Source organism: Delphinapterus leucas, chromosome 20 (assembly GCF_059928025.1).
Source record: "Delphinapterus leucas isolate spDelLeu-1000000601 "Yukka" chromosome 20, BTC_Dleu_Yukka2, whole genome shotgun sequence".
Classification (NCBI taxonomy): domain Eukaryota; kingdom Metazoa; phylum Chordata; class Mammalia; order Artiodactyla; family Monodontidae; genus Delphinapterus; species Delphinapterus leucas.
Genome location: NC_143148.1, coordinates 59,890,901 through 59,913,007, shown reverse-complemented (window position 1 = coordinate 59,913,007; position 22,107 = coordinate 59,890,901). Strand labels below are relative to the sequence as shown.

Genomic DNA, 22,107 nt, shown 5'->3' with positions numbered 1-22,107 from the left:
CCTCCAGATGGCATTTATAAGCCGCATGTCACCGCATTTGCAATGCGTCCCACTGCAACAGCGGAGATAATTTTACAATCTCTCTCTAGTTTCCATACAAAATGCTTGCTTCACACTAGAATTTTAAACAAAGACTTTCTTATTTCTAAATAAGACATAGTGGTCTTACTTAAGTATTCCTTGGTCCCATTTCCTGTTAGTCTGAGCAACTCAGAATAAGTAACAAATATAGGGATTGTCGAAATAAAATAAAGAAGTTTAAAGTGCTTCATGGTTTTTAAAAATTACTTCCTAAAAGGAAGGCAGAATATATAAAAATCAAATAATTAAATCTTAAAGACCAACCCAAGATCTAGAAACGCTTATTCTAACAGGCATAAAATCCAATGAACTGTCGCATACAAACTTTTAATGAAAGAACACAAAAAACTCAAGTACTTTCCTATTTCACAGAGAACGGTGACAGACAATTACGGTCATACTGAGCAGTATTCTGAGATATTTTAACTTCTTAAGGAATACAGTCATTATGGTAGCTGAAAGAATTAAAATAATTTCTGCGCTGCTTCTCTGTGAACAACACAGGCCAGTGGTTCTTCTAACTTTTTGGTCTCAGGACCCCCAAAGAGCCTTTGTAATGATTAGGTTTATCGATATCTAATAATTGATTATATTAATTGATATATTTATATTAGAAATTAAAACAGAAAATTTAAAGACATAAAATATAACGTATGTAATTTTATGTTAACAATAGTTGTTAACATAAAAGTTTTATGAAAACGTTTTGAGAATACTTAGCGATAGTAGTAGCATTATTTTCCTTTTTGCAAATCTCTTTAATTGGACATTAGAATGGAAGACAGCCGGGTTCTCACAGACAACTGTGCTCTGCATCCCATCTGCTGTGCTGGGTGGCTTCAGAGAAGGAGGTGCAGCCGGCCTGGGGACACCCATGACAACCTCTCCAGACACTGTGTGTCCTCTGAGGCTCTGTTACAGCGAGCTGCAGTCCTATCACTGAACTTCTCCGACTCTTGGGCGGAGGTCCACCAGTCCACCTTGAACTGTGAATGGCTTTCTACCCAGGTATGCTTTTGTGACATCACATGACGGTCATCTGGAAAAGTCAGCAAACCCTGCGAAGCTGTCAAGTTCTCCAAAATTCTGATTTTCACTTGAGAGCCTGAACCTTATCATTAGCACAGTCACTGTCTTGGTCTCTTGGGTGTCCTGGAGGAGACCTGGCCGTCTGGGCTCACAGCCACACCTGGCACACCCTCCCCGGAGGCACCCCTCATGCCTCAGTGTCAGCAGAGGAGCTCCGTGAGCACTTGTAGTTTCGTCAGACGGAAGAGCGAAAAGACACACACTGAGGGGCTGTGGTGGGGTGATGGAAATATTCTACATCTGGACTGTGGTGCTGGGTGCACAACTTGGTAAATTAATAAAAATCACTGGACATTTACAACAGGCAAATTTTATGGCATTTAAATTATACTTCGATAAAGTTATTTTAAAAAAGGGGGGGGGCGCTTCCCTGGTGGCGCAGTGGTTGAGAATCCGCCTGCCAATGCAGGGGACATGGGTCCGATCCCTGGTCCGGGAAGATCCCATATGCTGCAGAGCAACTAAGCCCCGTGTGCCACAACTACTGAGCCTGCGCTCTAGAGCCCGCAAGCCACAACTACTGAGCCTGTGTGCTGCAACTACTAAAGCCTGTGTGCCTAGAGCCCGTGCTCTGCAACAAGAGAAGCCACCGCAGTAAGAAGCCAGTGCACCTCAACGAAGAGTAGTCCCGCTCGCCGCAACTAGACAAACCCTGTGTGCAGCAATAAAGACCCAACACGGCCAAAAATAAATAAATAAAATAAATAAATATATATATAAAAAAGACCTAGACCCAAAAATAAAGTTTAACTATGACTCTTCCTGCTGTACCCCGGATGTCATTTCTCAGTGCACATATAGTGGGCGACACCTGCCGACTGGCGCAGCGTTAGTGTCATTAGAGCGCTGACCTCAGGGCGGCCCTGGGTCTCAAGAACACACCTTGAGACCTGCTGCTTTAAACACAAGAGGATGCAGGGATTAAAAAATGGGCAGTAGGGACCTCCCTGGTGCTGCAGTGGTTAAGAATCCACCTGCCAATGCAGGGGACACGGGTTCGAGCCCTGGTCTGGGAAGATTCCACATCCCGCGGGGCAACTAAGCCCGTGCGCTACAACTACTGAGTCTGCGCTCTGGAGCCCGCGAGCCACAACTACTGAGCCCACGAGCCACAACTATTGATGCGCCTAGAGCCCGTGCCCCGCAACAAGAGAAGCCACCGCAATGAGAAGGCTGCGCACTGCAACGAAGAGTAGCCCCCCGCTCGCCGCAACTAGAGAAAGCCAGTGCGCAGCAACGAAGACCCAACGCAGCCCAAAATAAATTAACAACAAAAAAAGGGCAGTAAACATTTCTCAAAAGAAGATACACAAATGACCAAAAAGCACATGAAAAGATGCTCCACATCACTAATCATGGTGAAACGTAAATCAGAACCCCACCTCACACCCACGATGATACTATCACAAAATCGGAAAACAAGCGTTGACGAGAAGAACCAGAACCCTGTGCTCAGTGGTGGGATGCAAAGCGATGCAGCCAATGTGGACAACAGCAGAGTGGTTCTTCAAAATGTTAAAAACACAACTACCACCTGACCCAGCCATCCCACTTCCAAGTATATACTGAAAAGATGTGAAAGCAGGGTGTCAAAGAGATGTTTGCACACCCACGTTCACAGCAGCATTATTCATAAAGGCTAAAAAATGGAAGCAACCCAAATGTCCACTGATGGATGATGGGCAAGCACACTGTGGTTCATCCACACAGCAGAATATTATTCACTCTTGAAAAGGAAGGAAACCCTGACACCTGCTACAGCCTGGATTACCCTCGAGGACACTGTGCTGAGTGAAATACGCCGGGCACAGATGGACAGATCCTGTGAGACTGTACTTCCATTAGGCACACGGCGCAGTCAAATTCACAGAGACAGAAAGGAGAAGGCAGAGGCCAAGCGCTGGGGAGCTAGTGTTTAATGCAGACAGTTTCAGTTTTACATGATGAACAGAGTTCTGAAGATGGATGGTGGTGATGGCCACAATGTGAATGCACTGAATGCCAATGAAATGTACACTTAAAAACGGCTAAGATGGTGCATTTTATATTGTGTATTTTACCACAATTTAAAAAAGGGAAAGAAAGAGGGAGGGAGAGAAAAAGAGAGCAGGAAGGAGAGGATACAGGAGGCCTGGCCCACAGAACGGGCTGGGTGCTACTGACAGCTAGGTAATGAGAGACCCAAAGCAGAAGACTGTTTAAAGAAAATGCTATTTATGCCTTTGTGGATAGAACTTCATGTCTTGATGACTCAACCTAAATATAAGACAGGTAAAAATACACCATAAACAAAGTATTGGTGTTTTAAAACGTTTCAGTTTGTATTCCTAAGTACATTTTGTTGTCAATGGTCACAAATATCAACGTGTCCATTTGGGCAATTTAACAATAAACCTGCAGATCACAATAACAACAGAAATACAACTGACAAACATTTTTTAAAAAGCATTTTCAAAGATATAATTTACATACCATAAAATACCCCCATTTAAAGTGCACAATTCAGTGGGTTTTAGTACATTCACAAAGTTGTGCAACCATTGCCACTACCTAATTCTAGAACATTCCATCCCCCAAAAGGATACCCTGTACCCAATGGCTACCCATCCCTCTCTGGCCTAGACAATAACTAACCTACTTTCAGTCTCTATGGATCTGCCCACTCTGGACAGTTCCTGTAAGTGGAACTGTACAATACGGGGCCTTTCGTGACCGGCTTCTTTTACTTGGCAGTGGCCTCAAGGTTCAACCGCGTTGTAGTATCAGGATGGACCACATTTTGTTTATCCGTTCATGAGCTGATGGACACTGGGGTTGTTTCCACATAGTCACGTAGCTGTTTTGTCTATGCTGCTAGTACGAGTCTTTGCGTGGCTTACGCCTTCATTTCTCCTGGATAGACACCAGGAGGGGAGTGGCCGGCTCAGAGAGCAGCTCCGCCCATCACACTGAGCAGGCTGTGCCCAGGGCAGCCACACCGGTTCACGTTCCCACCAGCTGGATATGCGGTTCCATTTCCCCACATCCTCCCCAAACACGAAAAACTTCATTTTATTTTTAAAGTGACTCTCTTGCTACTGGAGAGAACTGAAACACATTCATCTCAATTCAACACCAATCTTACAAACTGCAGGTAAGCAAAAACATTTACATCCAAAACCTTTCTCATAACTAAGAAAAAGCAGGATATGTTCCAGAACACCCATTTCCTTATGTACTCTATCGCATTATTCTGTAGAATAAACAAACAGTATGGGGGAAAGGTGGCTAAATATTAAAAAAATACATTCCTGAAACAAGTTACAGAACAGGCCCAATTAAACTGCAGAAAAGGCCACTTACCACTAGCTTCAGATTTTCCCACTGCGAAATGCCTGACCCACTCCCCGAAACCCCAACTGGGCGCTCGGCGTGACCTGGAGGCGCCTCCCCTCCTACTGTGATGTGACCCCCGCCGACGTCCCTGGAGAGGGCACCCTGTCCTCGCCTGTCCAGGCACCTCCCGGTGATGCTGACCTGCAGTACCACCACCAACTTCGCTTCATGGTGTGTGCGCTTCTGGGGCTAAATTCTGGGAAGTACTTCAGCAGTGGGACCCCAAGCACCTGGACCAGAGCCTCTGTGGCCTCAACAGTGGATGCTGCTGCCTCCTGCCCTTGCTGCCACGGGGGCCTCCGGCTGGTCTTGACCGATGGCCAGATTTCTGAACCACACGGTTTGTGGACAGTGCTAACTGGAAATGACTGCAGTACATATATGTGTATGCATGCGTGTTTGTCTCCATCATTTGACTCCAGAAATTCCAGAGATGGGCTGACGTCATTATGAAAAAGAAGTCTTCGTCTTAAGTTTAAATTTTCTGAAATAATGACACTTAAAATACCAAAGTCTTTCAAGACCTGTAACAATTTACTCTCTGCAAGGTGCTGCACACGTGTGTGCACCCCGAGGGCGGCCACGCTCCCGTTCCAGGGCACAGCGCACGGGGCCATCGCGTGGCCGTCTAGCTCAGACGAGCCGGACTCCCCCACTCGGCAGAAACCAGCAGCACAGAATGAGCACGGCCAAGAGGACACGGCCCCAGCACGCGCTGACCGGGGTCCCGAGCATTCCAGTGCACCCGCATCCTTGGGTCACCTCGAGACAAGGGACAGGATTGTTCGAGGCCACTCGCAGGACGGGGCTCCACCGCCCCCATGCCCCCACCCCCCGTGCAGGCAGCACGCAGCTCCCGTGGGCCTTGTCACGGCCGCTCTCTGCCCTCAGAGTCTCCCCCGTCCCCTGGCTTCACAGCAGTATTCTGGATCCAGGAGAAAGGAGTCTGGCCTCCGGGGCAGGGGGACTGTGAGGTACCAAAGAGATGAATATGGTATATTTTGTACCTTTAACCTGGCCTCTGAATGGTATGGAATTTGATATTGGTGAAGGAGGAGTGGACAATGGTGTCACAACATCTGGAAAAGAAGTACAGGAAGCTCTTGTGAACGTTAGGCTGCATGGGTGGGCTGGGTCACCGTGCGAGGCATCTAGGGTCAGCGCAAAACCCAGGGCAGGAGAAGAACACCTTCCTGCCGTGCGAGGGAAACGTGCAATCAGAGGCACACCAGACGGTGCCGTGACACATGTCTTCCCGGGCTTGAGGGCCCACTGCTCACCAGCCTTGCCACACTGCCACTGTCACAGCTACTTGACTCACTCCGTCCACTTTTCAGGAGGGAGGGGCCTTGCTGCCTTCAGAGGCTGACCCTCTCTATTTAGAAGTCCATTCCAAATGAAAGATATGCCTCTGAGACACCTTGCAGAAAGTGGCAACTCCCCTTACAGAGGGGGGAAAATGTCACAATTGGTGGCTGGGGCATTTGGCCTTATAAGAAGGACCACTTAGAAAAAGAGTTAATATTGTCTACAGTGAAGATACAGGTCTGCGCTAGGCAGGTGGGCCTGGCATTCCAGGGTGAAACGAGCAGGCTGGCTCCCCTCCGAGAGAGGCATTAGAGTGACCAGGAAAGGCCCACAGCTGACATCGATGCACTGCCACTGCCACCACAGTGAGCCCTGAGAACTGCCAGCCTGAGAACTGCCAGCCCTGAGAACTGCCCTGCACAGGCCCAGGGCTGAACCACCACCGCAGTCCCAGGAAAAGCCGAGGCCACACAAGCGGGCCGCACAAAGGCCCCTCACTCAGACAGTTACCTTTCATGAAGAATCGGCAGGTGGGACGAGGCCTCACCTTCCTGTCACTGGGGTCCTTCACTTCACCCTCCTCCAGGTCATCATCCTGAAACAGAGGACAACGTGACTTGAAGAGAGACTTGTCTTCATGAGGGGAAGAGGCAGGAGGGGCATCTACCAGCACGCACGGCCTTCACTAAACCAGAAAAGGTACTGTCACAAGACTCAGGTCCTGGCCACTCACGTGGCCAAGTTCACGTACATTTTCCAAACCTTAGGCTCCTCATCCACAGAATGGGGGTCTCTCAAAGCTTACCCACAAAAGTGCAGCATCACACAAGACAAACAACATTCTGTGAAGCGCGCGACGCATGATGAAAAGCGGGGGGGCATCATGTTTCTCTTAATAGCAATTCTGGGCAGGAAATGGCTACACTTCGGGTTTTTAAGATTTTTTACATTTAAACAAAATTTATGTCCTTTAAATAAGACACTTTCTCTAATTTAAAAGTCTGGGGGCAAGGAGGAGGGAATTTAGGCGACTCAGGCCAGCGAGCGTATCCACCTTTAGCTTAGACCTGGGCCCTTCTCTTCTGGTTCTTGGTCCAGAGATCCTAACCTTGCCTTTAGAATAATGCAGGAGGGTTTAAAGACCACAGCCCGGGTGGGTCTCTCCGCCAGGGATTCCAAAGAGCAGCCTCGACTTGGACCACTGCTCTGCACCCTCCTCAGTCCCCACCTGTGCCCCTGAGACCCCACTCCGGGACCGCCTCCAGCTTGGGCGGGTATCCAGCGCCCTGCTAACATAGTTAAGTAGGTAAGTCCAAGATGGAGCTCCTCACTGCCCCCCACCCCGCCCCCCGGGGTCCCAGCCCATTCCAGAGCGCCCTCATGTGGTCAAAGCAAGGGATCACAAGCAGGGCAGAGGTCTGGGAGTCACCTGGACCTTTCTCTCCCCATCTCCTGCAGCGCCACTCTCGTCCAAACTACTGCCCAGTCCCACCTGGCCTGGGGACTGCTTCCTGATGGGTGTCCACACTCCTGAACCCTTCCACATGCTCCCCACAGTGCCGTGACCTTTGCAAGTCTGGCCTGACCATACTCTTGCCTCTCTTCCCCGGCATGTAACTCATCTCACGTCCAGATCGCAGCTCGAGTCCCCTTCCTCAGGGCCCCCCATCTCCCTTCACAACCGGTTCCACAGCCCCCTGCCCCTGGAGCACGGGTCCCAGCCGTCGTGGCTGCCCAACCGGACCCTGCTTTCTGCTCACCACGAGTCACCGCTCCAAGCACAGCGTCAGGCTCAGAGTAAACAGCAAGTATTGATACCGAATGAAGAAATACTGAAGGCAAACCCTAGATTTATGATGACTTATTTTAAAGCTTAAATATTTGTATAATTTTTGCCTTAAAAATACCAAGTTATTAAAAGGCATTTTATAACAAAAAAGAACAGATGCCTCAGAGTTATAGCCCTTAAAAGAGAGAGTCAACAGAATCTCTTTTAGAGAGAAAGATTAAATAAGTTATTCAAGGTTTTTTTTTAAAGGTCCCGAGAATTTATTCATCTTATAACTGAAAACCTGTACCCTGTGAACAACACCTCCCCATTTTCCCGACCCCGAAAATGATTTCAGCTTGAGGAAAATGTGCTGATTTTATGCTATCTGGCAGAAGCCCCCGCCCTTCTGGTCTCCCAGCCGTGCTTTCCTTTCACTACTTCCCTCCTGGCATAACCGCAGTGTGCTATTATCTATTACACAGGAGCTCACATCTAAGTTGAGGCAGGTTCTGTTTGTTCTCATTAGAAAAACAAAACTCTTTTGAGAGGTCAGAACTCATTCAAATCTTCTGCTTCGTTTGGAAATCAATGCACAGGAGTTGAAATGGTGAGTACAGAGTGACTGCTTTTCAGAAATCAAGATTCAGTCAGTGCACTAGATCGGGTTAAAGAGGCGCCTCTGCAAAGATGTCACTCTCAACATGCACAAGAGCAAGGAGGAGCCAGCTCCCTCGCTCAGACGGGGAGCGCTCACCTGAACCACGAGCCACGAGGGAGCCCTCTGCGGCTTCTCAGACGCCAAGCAGACGAAAACATCAACAAATCACTCAGCAATCGAACACCCGCAAATGCCAACTAGCCACTCATTTAGTACAATGGCCTTTCAAGTGCTGGACAAACAAAAGGAGTTCTTAAATCTTATAAAGAGTTTCCCGCAATTACGGCTCAAGAAGGAGGTCTCTGAAGCCAGACTCCCAGCGCTCAGCGGCTGGACGGCCGTCCTGTCAGGTCGTGGCTGTACCTGTCAGGTGGGAATTGTGACGGGCAGCCCCTGATCCCGGAGCCAGCAGAGAGCAGAGGTCCAGCAAGAAGCAAACTGGCGGGTATAAACAGCTAAAACGGCACCAACAACTCACTCAGGGGGTGAGTGCCAGGCCCTCCACAGTTTACAAATCTAGGAGAACCACGGCAGCGTGTCCTTGGGGTGAGTGTGCACAGGGCATGGGGCACAGGGCAGCGTGGATCACACCTGCCACCATGACCACGGACACGGCCCTCCGCCGCAGCCGTGCTCTCCGCCACTGACCTTCCGAGCACCCAGAGCTCCCACCCGGGGCGCGAGTATCATCGTGATAGAAAAATCCCTCAGGGGCAACATGTCAAAACGCTGAGTGAGGGGAGCGTGGGCGACTTTCACTTTCTCCTTTGTGCAGGTTTTTATTTTCCTTAAAATGAGAACAAAACCACAAAGCCTGTATATGACCTAAATAACAAAAAGAAGTCATTTCCCACCCATCAGCTCCGCAGTCTCGGCAGGTAAGGAAGCAAGATGTGGCACGTGCCCTGGAGCAGAGGCCCAGGCACCCTCCGGGCCAACCAGGGGCTCCCCGAGCCCTCAATTCTGCACCTGTGAAGTGGGGTAGCAATTCGGGTCTATAATCCCGCATTCACACCCTTTGGGGCCAGAGGTCATGTTCTGGCCTCAGAAAGGCGATCGGGTGGGTGGAGCGGCGCCTGGGACGGACAGTCATCCTCCTGTGAGGGGACCAGCTCACAGGCGGTAAATACAAAGCCACAAACGGCCTCCATGGGCTCTGGCCAGGTGAGCTGGCAGAAGGAGAGCTCTCCCACCCCAGAGCTCTGGGCTGCTCCGCTGAGCAGGGACGGTGGCCCGGGCCCCTCAACCGCCCCGAGGGAGGCGGCAGGCCTTACTTAGTCCCTTGTGGCCAGGCCGCCATGGCTGCTTCCCCGGCTCCCACCAGGGGACAGTGCTGTGGACATCCCCAAATCCCTAAGCCCGAGGGCTCACCTGCCTGGAAGCCCTTTGGCAGAAGATACTGTGTGTCCAGACGCGAAAGGAGCAGGCAGATGTGAACAGGAGAAAAGACAAAAGACCGCCTGCAAAGAAAACGCCTCCAAGTATATCTGTCTGTGGCTGGGCCCAAGGAGTCATGTGGCCCGTCCACTCGGGGCGCGCCCACCCCGCCCCATCTCTGAGCGCGCACCCTCAGTGTGACAGTCACTGACGAAAGGAGGAAGGGCACACTCCAGGTGGCTGAAGTTCTGTCAGCCAGATGACAAGAGAGATATAAAAAAGAGGACCAAGTCCATAAGCGGAGGAGGCAAAGGATGGACCAAAGATGGAAGGCCCTGAGTCTGTCAAGGTGAATCACAGAGCCACGAAGGAAGGGGTCTGTGTGCAGAACTCAGCAGGGCTGCGGGAGTGAGCCAGGCAGGCCTCACACGGCCGCGTGCTCTGTGTGCCTGTCCTAAGCGTGGCTTCCTGCACAGGTGAGACCGCTGACGAAGTCGAACTCACCCGCGCTTCAGCTGTCGGTTGTCGGGGACCCTCGGCCCCCCCCCCACAAATAAACCGGGTGCTGTAAATAGTTGGCCCACGATCCTGTTTGCAAAATCCCATCCCCACTGCAGCAGGGAGTGGCACTTCCAGAAAGGCATTTGTATCTGAAGGTAGCACACCAAAACATATAAAAGTAATTCAAGGCCTGAGTTATAAACTACGTGGTTCAGACAAAAGAATGTCAAAGGTTTATTGTACAAATTGATGTCACTATCAAGGAAACCACTAACAGAGCAGGAAAGCTGGGGAGGGTGGGGGTGACTCCCCCCCAAATCAATTCACCTGTCCCAGTGACCCAAAATCTACAAGGGAAAAAAGAGGGACAGTGTACCCCAACAGGAAAGAAAAGTGCTTCTCAGTTAAAAGGGGGATAAATCACAGGGCCCTTGAGACGCTTCCACTCAGCTGGCCGTTCCCAGCTATTCCAGGCCTGGATGCTGAGGGGAGACGGGCAGCGAAGTGCAGGAGGGGCCCTGGAAATGGTGAGCCTCTTCAAAGAGTCAGCGGGGCTGCAAGACCCCTGCCAGACGTGGAAAAGCTCAGGGGCCTCAGTGAACACACTTTTGAGGTGTGAGCCAAACTGCCCTTTTCTTCTGCATAATAACATCCAGGTAGTTCACTTCTGATACCAAAAATGTGCTTGAAAGCAATGGGGAAAAGGCCCCCTGGGATGGATACTTTCCACTTGGACCAGAGGCTACTTGGCACGGATTTAAACTGAAGGGGACCAGGCCAAAGTCCTGTCAGAAGTAGGCTGCTCATGGACCCAAGTGCACACCTCTGGCTCCCTGTCCATCTCGAGAGAGAAAGATACAGGAGTGTGTGCTTGCGGGAACGTGGGGCGAACTCTCTAGCCGAGATTCTGACGACGAAGGACGGACGGGAACTGGGATGGAGAGAGCAGAAGCGAAGCAGCAGTAGTTTTTCAATACGAGCTAATGTGTGTCTACACTGGGTTCTTCCAACAGCGGGCAGTGCGGGTGCTGGTCACCCACACGCAGTGCCTGAACTGCCTCTTTATGCGAATGGCTCTCCGGTGTACACCTTCCACCCACTGCCACCCCCACCTCAACGGCACTCGACTTCAATGCGCCCCAAAGCAGCTGGAGTTCGCCCGTCTGCTGAGAGGGCAGTTACTGGCTGTCTCCAAAGTGCCAGGTCCTGGGAACAGAGGGGCAAAGCCACGCAGGTCCCAGACTTAGGGAACTTGTGTCCTTGGAGGTGTGGGCACGGAAGAGCAAGAGAAACAAACACACTAAGGACCCAGTCAGTTCACACTGTGGAAGCCCAGCAGAGGCACCGAGCCAGATGTAACAGAGTCGGGGGCAGGAGGCAGAGCCTGCAGAAAGGAGCAGACGTGGGAGGAAGCCAATGGTTAAAGGATGGGGAGGAGCCTGGAACGCAGGTGCGCTCCCATGAGGGCCCAAGTCTCCATTCATAGTGCCCACTCCCGTCTAGGCCTGCCTATCCCTGGGGGGTGATGGGCTCTGCCCTTCCCAGTTACACCCCCAGCGTGTTACAATGAGCCTGACACACTGCAGGGTCCGTGGGGCTGTGTGTGGGAAGGGCAGTGCCACCCCGTGGCTGAACGAAGCTGTGCTCTGTTTCCAGGAGCCTGTGGGTCCAGTAGGGCTGTGAGGCCCTTGCGAGAGGTGCCAGGCAGGCACAAGCCAAACCAAGCAACCATCTAGGATCAAGTGGGCAAGAAAGTCAAACTGGATTTCTATTTCACCTGCTGTTTCTGGGGGAAACCAGCAAACCTCCAGACGATGGGTGCTTTCCCGGGCCAGCTCAGTCAACCCAATGTCCCACGCCACCACACCTAAGTGCGGCAGGAAAGCCCGGGGGTGCGATGACGGCAAGGCCCCCCGGGACCTGCAGGGAGACACCTACCTGTCCACATATGATCATGGAAAGGCAGGAAGGTAGATGAATTTTCCCATACAGCTTATTCAACAGTTGAAGCAAGAAGAGCTTGCAACTGGTCCTTTCTTAATGGGAAACAGACTGCCCAGAACACCGGCCACGGCACCCCAGTCATCAGGAGCCCCTCAATCCTTGGTGGCAGGGTGCAGACGTGGCTTTCCTCTTTGTAAACTGAAAAACCAAACTCATGGGCAACCTCAACCAATGATTTCATCTTCTGCCCAAAATGTCGTCCAAGCTGATTACCTGGAGTCTCACGGCACCTCCTTTTCCTCTGGTAACCCTGTGGTCAAGGTGAACCTTCCAGATGGGAGGGAAGAACAGCTGGCGAAACCTAAGAGTGTTCATAGATGATGTCCCGACAATACCCTTCTAAGTGAATACAGTATTAATAAGTGACGGCTGCTAATTTAGGAGACCATCTCCTACACTTAGTTGTGAGAAGATAAAAGGTCTAAAATTCTAAGCTTGTAACTACATACACGATCTTGGAACGCCCCACAAGGTTCTGCTCTCGTGAACCAGAGTTTGAGAAGCACGGCCACGGCGACGCAGCGTCCATACCAGCTGTCGCAGGAGCCTGGCACTTCCGGCGAGCCGGGGCTATGCACTTGACCAGCCCCCTTCTCTCTCGGTGACCCAGAGCGGTTCCGAGGCGCTCCTCGCACCTCTCGCCACAGCGACTCTCCAGTGAGCAGAATCTCCTTTCCGGGATATTAAAAGCCCCAGATCTTGTCAATCTGCTCCGTCCCTCTCTCAACCCCTTTTAGTAAAAGCATTTCTCAGCAGGACTTCAGGCTCTTCCCCCCACAGACTCAACTTCTTAAAAGATCGTGACAGAAATTCTTTCAACAGAATCATCTGTCATAAAAACCCAACCTGCGCACAACTAAGATGATTATTACTGGGTACCTTGTCCTTAATCTGAAGGCCAGATTAATTTAAATAAGTTATAACAATGTGATGGCTTGGTCAAAAGCCAAAGCGTTCTGACACACAACCCCATTTTATCCAGTCCTGAGGGTCTTTTTAGGGACACTCCCAAAGAAGCTTGGCCTAGCTGTGACCCTCAGCAGAGAAGAAGGGCAAAGATAAAAATGCCTAAAGTAATAGAGAAGGCTGGAAGGAAGTTTTTTCAGGCTCAAGAACCTAACAGGGGACCTCCCTGGTGGCGCAGTGGTTAAGAATCCACCTGCCAATGCAGGGGACACGGGTTCGATCCCTGGTCCGGGAAGATCCCACATGTCGTGGAGCAACTAAGCCCACGCACCACAACTACTGAGCCTGCGCTCTGGAGCCCGCGAGCCACAACTACTGAGCCCACGTGCCACAACTACTGAAGCCCACAGGCCTAGAGCCCGTGCTCCACAGCAAGAGAAGCCACCACAATGAGAAGCCCATGCACGGCCACTTGCCGCAACTACTGAGCCCGCACACCTAGAGCCCATGCTCCGCAACAAGAGAGCCAGGGAATGAGAAGCCCGTGCACTGCAACAAGAGTAGTCCCCGCTCGTCGCAACTAGAGAAAGCCCGCGTGCAGCAACGAAGACCCAGTGCAGCCAAAATAAATAAATTTATATATATAAATAAAAGAACCTAACAGGAACTGAAATCCACAATGGTTCTAGTTGAATACTAACTCAAATATTACTTACAGACAGCAAAGAAAAAGGCAGAAAATTACCGCTTGTTTAAAAAAAAAAAATCTAGAATTTTAACGCAATCCAACCAACAGCACCAGATGAGTGAGGGTCCACGGGACTTCTGCCAGCTACCGAATGGAAGACAGTTTTCTGACTGTAGCCCACATCCCCTGATTTCAGCGCTCCCTCATCACCACGGCGATGGCTCCCAGCACACGCCTCCTGTCCCCCTCCTCCGGGGGCGCTGCCGGCGGCTCCGCTGGGCATACTCACGTCGATCTCTCCGTCGTCGATCTCTCCGTCGTCATCCTCTTTTCTTTTCTCCTTGGCGGCCTCCACGGGCTCCCTGTCCTCCACGCCGTGGACGCCCGCCTTCCCGTCCTCCCCGGGAGCCCCTTCTCCCCTCTCCTCGTCATCCTCAGGCCCGGCCTTCTCGGTGTCGTCCTCGTGCGTGGCGGGGGCAGGCTCCTCGGGGACCTCCTCGTCGTAGTCTAACTCGTGCTCGTCCAGGTCCCTGGTGACCGACGAGGCCTCGTCCCTCAGGTCGCTGGTGCGGTCTTCCTCCCCCCGGTCCCCCTCGGCCCGCGGGGGGCTGGCCGGGCCCCCGCTCAGCTCCGGAGCCTCAGAGTCCCGGTCCTCCTCGTCGGAGCGGCTCTCCTCTTCCTCCTGACTCAGTCCCGGGGCGACGTTCTCCTCGTCCTCCGCGTCGGAAGCCCTCCCCCCCGCTCCATCCAGATCCTGCTCAGACCCACTTTCCCTCAGGATGTCATCGTCCGAGAGCCCCTGCTGCTCCTCTTCTTCATCCTCTGGAGAGCGAGGGTCCCGGTCAGGGCTCTCGGCCACATCCATCGGTACCCACGGTTCTGCAAAACAAAGAGAACACACGCTCACAGCATCCAGCAAAGGGGCCAGTCAATCTCGCGCCTGTCTGCTGGGCCCCATGCTTGCCTCCGGCCTGCAGGAGGGCTCAGCCCCGCCCGGCTCCTCCACATCCCAGACCCCAGGCCGCAGACCACCGGCACCGCACCCCAGGCCTCTGCGGGGCCGGGCCGAGCGCGCGGAGCTGTGTGCCAGGAGCCTCACGTCTGGAGCCACCGGGTAGCGAGAGAGCCGGCGTGCCCACCTCCATACGGGGCACCCCGCCTGGTTATCAGACAGTGGGCAAGAAGACGGGCATTGCAAGCGACAGCTTTTTGGGTTCGTAAAGTAATTACTTGTGAAATTCAGGAAAACGTGCATTCGGAAGGAGGTGGCAACAGTGAAGGCAGCGCCTGGCCTCTTCCGGAGTAGTCACCCCGCAGGGTCTGGAACAGAAACCCGGCCTGCCTTTGAGAGCCCCCAGGACATGGGCCATCTCCCGTTCCTGCACGTCTCTCCAGGTCAGGCCGTGAAGGCCGCCCGGAAGGTCTTCGTGCACTGTGATTCTCGAGAACCACTGTTCCAGGACAGGCAGGTCGTGGGAAAGAACTCTGGCAGAAAATCTTACATATTTAAGGAGTTTCTTATATAAAAAGACCAACAGTGTCATTTTAGAAGATTTCATTTCTATTTTCACTCACTAGATTTAATTATAAAGTGACTATCTTCTGGTTTTCCCACCCCAACGTGCAAAGATACGACATTGTTCCATTGGTTCTAAACGCAGGTTGCAGAAGGTGGGTTGAGACGGTGTGTGCATGAAATCGACACCAAACAGCCTACAAGCAAACATTTACCATCCGCCATGCAACGGGTAGTGAGTAACCACGAAGCTGGTGTGAGACAGCAGGAACAGTGAAGGCTTTAATGTTCACTTGATTCTTCAAAATTTTTTATTTAAAATAACGTATGCCCCAGTCATGCTACTTGGTACCTCAGTGAGATCTGGAAACGCACAAGTATATTTACATACTTTATATAAAATTATTTTATGCATTTACGTAACTAAAAATTTAAAGTGTATCTTTTAAATTTATACCTTCAAAAGGAGAACCTATGTTTAAAGGTGCACATACCAAGAGTTGGTATCTGAACCCACAGTTAAAAACAGTTTTGTTTTGTTTTTTTGCTGTTAATGGAAATTGTTAAAATTCAGCAAACATGAGGACAAGTTACTTAAAATTCATCACTTTATAAATAAAAAAAAATGGTTAGCAGTAAAAGAAATTTACAAACCAACCAATCCATTCAAAGTCACTTAAAAGTAGACGGCTTTGAAAATGATTCACTTTTCAGTCTTCTAACCACACTATCCAGAGGTAGGACTACTGGAAAGAATCATTTAAAAGTTAGCCCTAAAATGGTGCATTTTGCTGCCCCGCGGCTTCCTGGCTTCCCTGTGCAGGGCAGAGCCTGTCACCACACACATCACCCCTGCAGCCCAGGGCACCGCGCAAGGCAAGAAGGCGACCGCGGACAGGGCCCAGCACCCGCACCTCTTCCAGACAGAGCGCGGGGGCCTTGGGGCAGCCAGTCAGGGGCCAGTGGCAAACCGGCAGCCTCCCCGCTCCTTGGCTAATGACATCAGTAAAAACTGGAGATTTTCCTTTGTGTATGACGTCCTATGCCTACCCTTGTACAGTTTTGATTACATTGTATATATCGAAACCTCTCCACAGAAGGGCAGGGACTTTCATTCCCCAGCTGCTCAGGCTGGCACCCGGGACCCTGTAGGCAGGCAGTCACCCGCAGCTGGTCACTGAGCCTCAGACATATCCCTACTGGAAACCTGACAAATTCTGATTCTCACATCATACAGGCTAATGGCAACCTTGGGAACCAAGTCGCCTCTGAAATCAATCAACTGGTAATCAAAATTAAGTGTCCCCTTACACTAGTTTAAAATCCACAAAACTGATACTCTAGCTTTGCAACATATTATCCTGTTCATGGCACAGAGGCTCCCTCACTAGTAACTTGATAGCAGCCCCTTCTTGGGGCCCATGTGCCAAAAGGTTTCACTGTCATGATTAGGTCCAACCAAATTGCTCTTATATTCTGGCAAACTTCGATTTAAACCCTAGGGTAAGAAATGGGAGAGAGAATGCCTAACTCCAACTATATGAGCTCAAGCAAGTGGGCCATGTCTTTCCGGGACACATGGAACAGGGCACACAGTGTGGGCTTCTGATCAGAATCCGAATCCCGGCGCTGCTGCTTCCCAGCTTTAGGGTCTTGGGCAAATTATGCAAACTTGCCAGACCCCAGTTTCTTCATCTGAAACACGGGGAAACAGCATCAGAAGTGGCTGCGACACCTAAATGAGATCAGCCTGTTGGCTTCCAACACCCACACCCCTCTCCCCACCAGACTGCGGTCAGCCTCCTGGGTGCTCAGGAAACAGCCATCCAGCACACGCCGGACAGTCACCTGTGCACGACCACGTGCGCGATAAGATCAAGTCCCCCACCTGCTGAGAGACCACTACTCCGCCAGGCACTCGACCCAGCTCCTCGCATCAACCCTGCAAACAAGTGCGGCCCCGCTCACAGAGAAGGACACCAAGGCCACGTGGCCACCGGGCGCGATCGGGGCTTGCATCTCCGAGCTGCTGCCGGAGCAGGTGCCCAGTGCCGGCGCCGGCCCAATGCATGAAACCAGCTCCCGCTAACTGCCCAGGGACTAACCCCCACCTACCGCCCTTGTTTTGGCAGGAAGATGGGACCCGAGCTCTAACTGACTTTACACGTTCTTTTTTGGAACAGAGCCCTCACATAAGTCGGGGACTTCTACTAAAGCAGTACCTTTTGCCTGTCGTTCTTTTCTCCCTTCTAAAGGTCTGTGCTGATCCGTCTAGGTTGCTATCTTAGCCCTTCTAGAACCAAAAAGACCCATTTTCACGGAGACGGAAAGTAACTATATGATCCATACAGACTATTAAAGAACAGTGATGAGCATACGGGAATCAAACTTGTGACACCAGCCACTTATTTATTTTAAATGTGTCTAAAGCTTGAACCTTAGGCACTTACACTAAAGGTGAATCTCATAAAAGAAGCCCTCACAAAGGTGCACACTTCTACACCGACACCACAGGAAATGCTGCCTCCGATTAAAATCCTGAGGCTGCTGTACTGTGTGTAAAAAAGAAGCACTTGCAGAGCCTGCATGCCCCCCAAAGTTTGTATTATGGAATTCACTTCAACCTTCCAAGCACAAAGCTAACTCCCCTCCTCTCACCGGCAGTTTTCAGTGCTGACCAGAAGGTGGTAGAGTGAAAGGCCCTGTGTGCACCTGTTCTTATCGGGGAGGACTAGCGCTGTCAGCCTTCTGGGCAGCACGGATTGCTCTGAGAATCTGAGGAAGGGGATGGCTCCTCTCCCTAGAAAAACCTGGACATACACAATTTATCCCCCACTTTCGGAGTTCAAAACCTCCTGAGGTCCACCCACTGAGAACTCCTGCCCTAAGTATGCTGTACATTATTCTACTACATACCCAAACTCGCCACACTGTATACCCAACTATCTGTGTGCAAAGTCTGTTGGGAGACCCCCCGCCCCCGGCCCCATGAAGGGCCTGAGTGTAAGGGCTCAGAATCACCTGGGTTCTCCGAGCTCAGCAAACGGCTGGCACTTGGTAGCAGAGCTACCATATAACTTATTGTCTGAACTTGGGGGCGTGTTTGAGACTGAAAGGGGGCACTGTTAACCATTACAGCAGGCATGAGCCTGGCTGTCCTAGGCATACTGGGACACACAGTCACCCTTAGCAGGCTCTGACAATCTCCTGAGCAAAGGGGTCCCATCTCTTCTTTCCCTGTGGAACCTCCTGGGATTTTCCAATCTGAGGCTACACACAGGTGAACAGCTTGCAGAGGAAAACATGCCAAAGAATCTTCCCGCTTATCAGAAGCACCCTGAGTCACACCCCGCTGCACAGAAGGGGTGTGTCCCCGGGGGTCAGAAGACGGTGTGTGTTCCGGGCCCCGCTCTGGGCGAGTTAACTGGCTCTCTGGGCGTCAGTGTCCTGTTTTGAGATTAATTCAATTTGGCCAATATCTGAGCACGTGCTCTGTGTCAGGAGCCAAGAAAACCATGTGGTCTATTAAATGCACACAGTGAAATGGAGGGTCGTCTGCACGTCTTCACGACCCCCAGGCTCACTATTCTTACTCAGTCTTTTCTTCTCACACAATCACCCGTCATCGAGCGTTCTTGGCAAAGTTTAGAACTCTTTAGTCCTTTGACCCACAAGACAGTGAACTTGCCTGGAGAACAGAATAACAGTGTCCATCACTGTGTCTCCCCAGCGTACTACACTGGCAGATGGGGACTGAGAGACGCTGCCTGAATAAATCACAAAGTCTCATTACTTGATAAACCACCTGTTGCACGCCAGAAAGAAACTTGAAGTAACTGCCTACTTTTTAGAAGACTATTCTAGAACTGAGACAGAGTGGGTGCTGCCTCGTTTCCCAGCGGTCATTCTGGAAGGCTGCGCCCTGACTGCAAGGACACTGGTACGGTACACAACAGGTGGGAGCTTTTCCTTCTCAGCAACCTTTAGAACCTGCAGAACACTCCCCTGGCACTCTCAGTGGCCCCAAGTCTTCCCCCTCTCACGGTGGGTCACTTTGACAAACCGCAGGAAGCTGTTCAGAGCCTGGTCTGGTAAGTGAGGTGAGTTCCCAAGCCAGGTAAGATGGGTTTTGGTCAAACATGGGGTGTGACTATTGAATGAGACTGATTTTTCTCCTATGGCTTGTATATTTACTACGGCTTGTATATTTACTACCAAAACAGCAGTTCCAAAGTGGTTTTGGCAAAGGAGCACCAATGAAATACAAGCCTAACCTTCCAGGATAATGATTTTTAACAGAGCAGTCCCTATCTGAATGCCCAAGTTCTGGTACATCTGGTTAAAATTCAGACTCATAACTTCATGGATTTACAACATCCAAAGGAAGGATGTCAAGGTTGGTGATAGACACCATCCCCAAATTGACTAAACTTGACATCAAACGACTCCTCAGGGAGGAAGCACTCACCTTGAGATGATCTGTGGAAAAGGAAAAAACCTCTTCAGCGTTTGATCGTTTCCCACCCAGAACCGGAGACAAGTTCCAGCCTCTGGGACACACCTGATTGGTTTCCAGAGCTGGCTGGGCTCCACACATGTGCTCAGATTGTAAAGTCATCAGGCAAAGACTCCCCTGCCTGGGAAGCGGGAATCAGCCTGGGTCCAGGCTCACCCTGAGAATCCCAACCTCTGCTCTCGGACAGGACCACTCCACAGGCAACACGAAGGAGATGAGAATCAAAGGAGAAAAGATGACAGCACTGCTATGTCTCTAAATGCCCCCTTCGTCCATTCTCCCCAAATTGATCTGAAGAACTGACCTGCTCTCACAGATAGAGAGCTGAACAGCTCATTTAAGATGATCAACCACTCTAGCCGGCAAACTCAGCTGTCATGAAGTAGTCAGTAACACTGAAGTTTTAGCAGGAGTAAGGCTGAAAGTCTTTAAGTCTTAGGTTCTCCCAGCAATGAGCCGGCATCCTTTGGGCTCTTAACCAAAGGGGCACAAGGAATTTTATTCCAAAGAGTGGCTCGCGTCTTGGGACACAGCGAATAGGTCCTACCTGTGCCTCCGGGAAGCCGAGGGAGCAAGTTCCAGGAGGCTCCGGGGAGCTCAAAGCTCCGGAAGAGCCTATCCCCAATCCGGAGGGCGAACCTGTGTGCCTCCTTCCGCCCCCCCCACCCCATCCTTGTGGGCGGAAAGCAATGCCACGCGAATATCCCGGAAGAGAAATGACAGCTTCGGGAGATCAACCCCACTGCAGAGAGCGGAAGCAGCTGTCGGGCGCTCGACCTGAGGGGGTCCAGGACCCCCAGGCCGGCTCGCCCGGAAGGAACGTGGGATCGTGCCTAGCTCAGCTTCCCTTTCCCGGGGCCCGAGAGCCACGCTTCGGCCGGAGGCAGCCTGGAGCGCTCCCCGGAGGCGGAGGCGGAGGCGGCGGGGCTCCCGGGCCTCGGCTCCGCGCCGCCGCCACGCTCCCCGCCCGGCCGCCTCGGCCTCCTCCTCCCGCCGGCCCGGCCTCCCGCCATCGCCACCACTTACCTCAGCGCAAGGGCAGAGAGGGGGCCACGGCTTCGCAGGTGTCGGGGCGGCGCGGAGATGAGGTCCCTCAGCCCTTCGGCTCCTCACAGGCTCCGGCTTGAGACGCGACGCGGGCGGAACAAACGGGCTCCACTACCCGCGGGGGCCGGCCATTGTGCGACGTCATCAGGCCGCGACGGTTGTCTGCGGCCCGGCGGGCTTCCCTCGCTTGCCACGCCCTCCGTCCGCTTCCTTCCGGCCTCCGCGCGGCCGCCCCCGCCCGAGATAGCACGGCGCAGGCGCGGCCGGGGCACCGCCCCTGGGGCGGGTCTCCGAGCCGGCGCCCCGCCCGCCTAGGCGCAGGGAGGGCCTCGCGAGCCGAGCGGTCTCGTGACCGGCGAGCGCCGGTTCGCACCTGGCGGTGCGCTCTGCTGGCGGTACCGGACCCGCGGAGGTGGGTCCTGCGACCTCGGGGCTCGGAATTTACCTGCTAAGTTCCGGCTGAAGAGGTCCCAGCCAAAGTTAATCCTTTCCGGGAAATGAGTTTAAATAGCAAACCTTAAACATATTAAACTTCTTCCCGGGGACTAAATAGCTCCCTCTCTGTTAAATATAATCAATGCAACGCAAAATTAATCATTTTCGAGAAACTGGGTTTAAATGTCAAAGACTAAACATTTTTTTGACAAAGAAAATATTTTTATTTGTAGAACAAATATTCTAAGAAATGATGACATAATAAAATTAACAGAGTTGATGTGATGTCGAGACACAAATAAGTATGTAATGCATTGATGATTAATCATTTTGTTTCATCCAACCTCCCACCGATTATTTTAGGGAGCATCTCTGGTGTATTTCTGACTGAATCTTAAGCATAATCTTATCCAGGTGATTCAATTAGGAAATCTTTGAAAGAATGAAGCCTAAACATTTTTTTAAAACTATTTCTGTGCAACTAAATAGTTCCTGCTTTATCAAGTATAATCAGTCCAACACAAAATTTAATCATTTTTTTGAGATATTGAGTTTAAATGTCAAAGCTTAAACATTTAATTTTTATTATTATTTTTTGTAGGCAATCCAGTGTTGAAAAGTTTGCTTTATCATTTTGTGGTGTCATCTCTGGGTTAAGAAACAGGATCAACTAAAAAGAAAATTTCATAGAGTCCTGGTGGATTTTACCACACTGTGGCTTGTAACCTATTTGCTGGAAGCACCATAAAGTTCTCAGTAGTAAAAATCAACCTTAATTAGCTTATAAATTGAAAAGCAAATATTTTTTTGTGTGCTGTCTTAGAATGAGAGGTCC

At 51.3% G+C, this 22,107-nt stretch overlaps 1 protein-coding gene across 4 annotated transcripts in view; it reads right to left on the bottom strand.

Annotated features, from left to right (window-relative positions):
* Positions 1-20,994, bottom strand: part of ZC3H18 (zinc finger CCCH-type containing 18) — a 49,920-nt gene extending 28,926 nt beyond the window's left edge. The window contains exons 1-4 of one of the 4 annotated variants that reach the window (XM_089903404.1): positions 20,817-20,994; positions 14,048-14,637; positions 6,364-6,448; positions 5,553-5,624 (exon numbers count right to left, since the gene is read on the bottom strand). In XM_089903404.1, the coding sequence (XP_089759530.1) occupies positions 5,553-5,624; positions 6,364-6,448; positions 14,048-14,623 (733 nt within the window). In that variant the 5' untranslated portion in view covers positions 14,624-14,637; positions 20,817-20,994. The remainder of the gene's footprint in view (positions 1-5,552; positions 5,625-6,363; positions 6,449-14,047; positions 14,638-20,816) is intronic. The other 3 variants (XM_089903403.1, XM_022582938.3, XM_022582939.3) reach the window with 3 other exon arrangements.
* Positions 20,995-22,107: the final 1,113 nt, after the last annotated feature.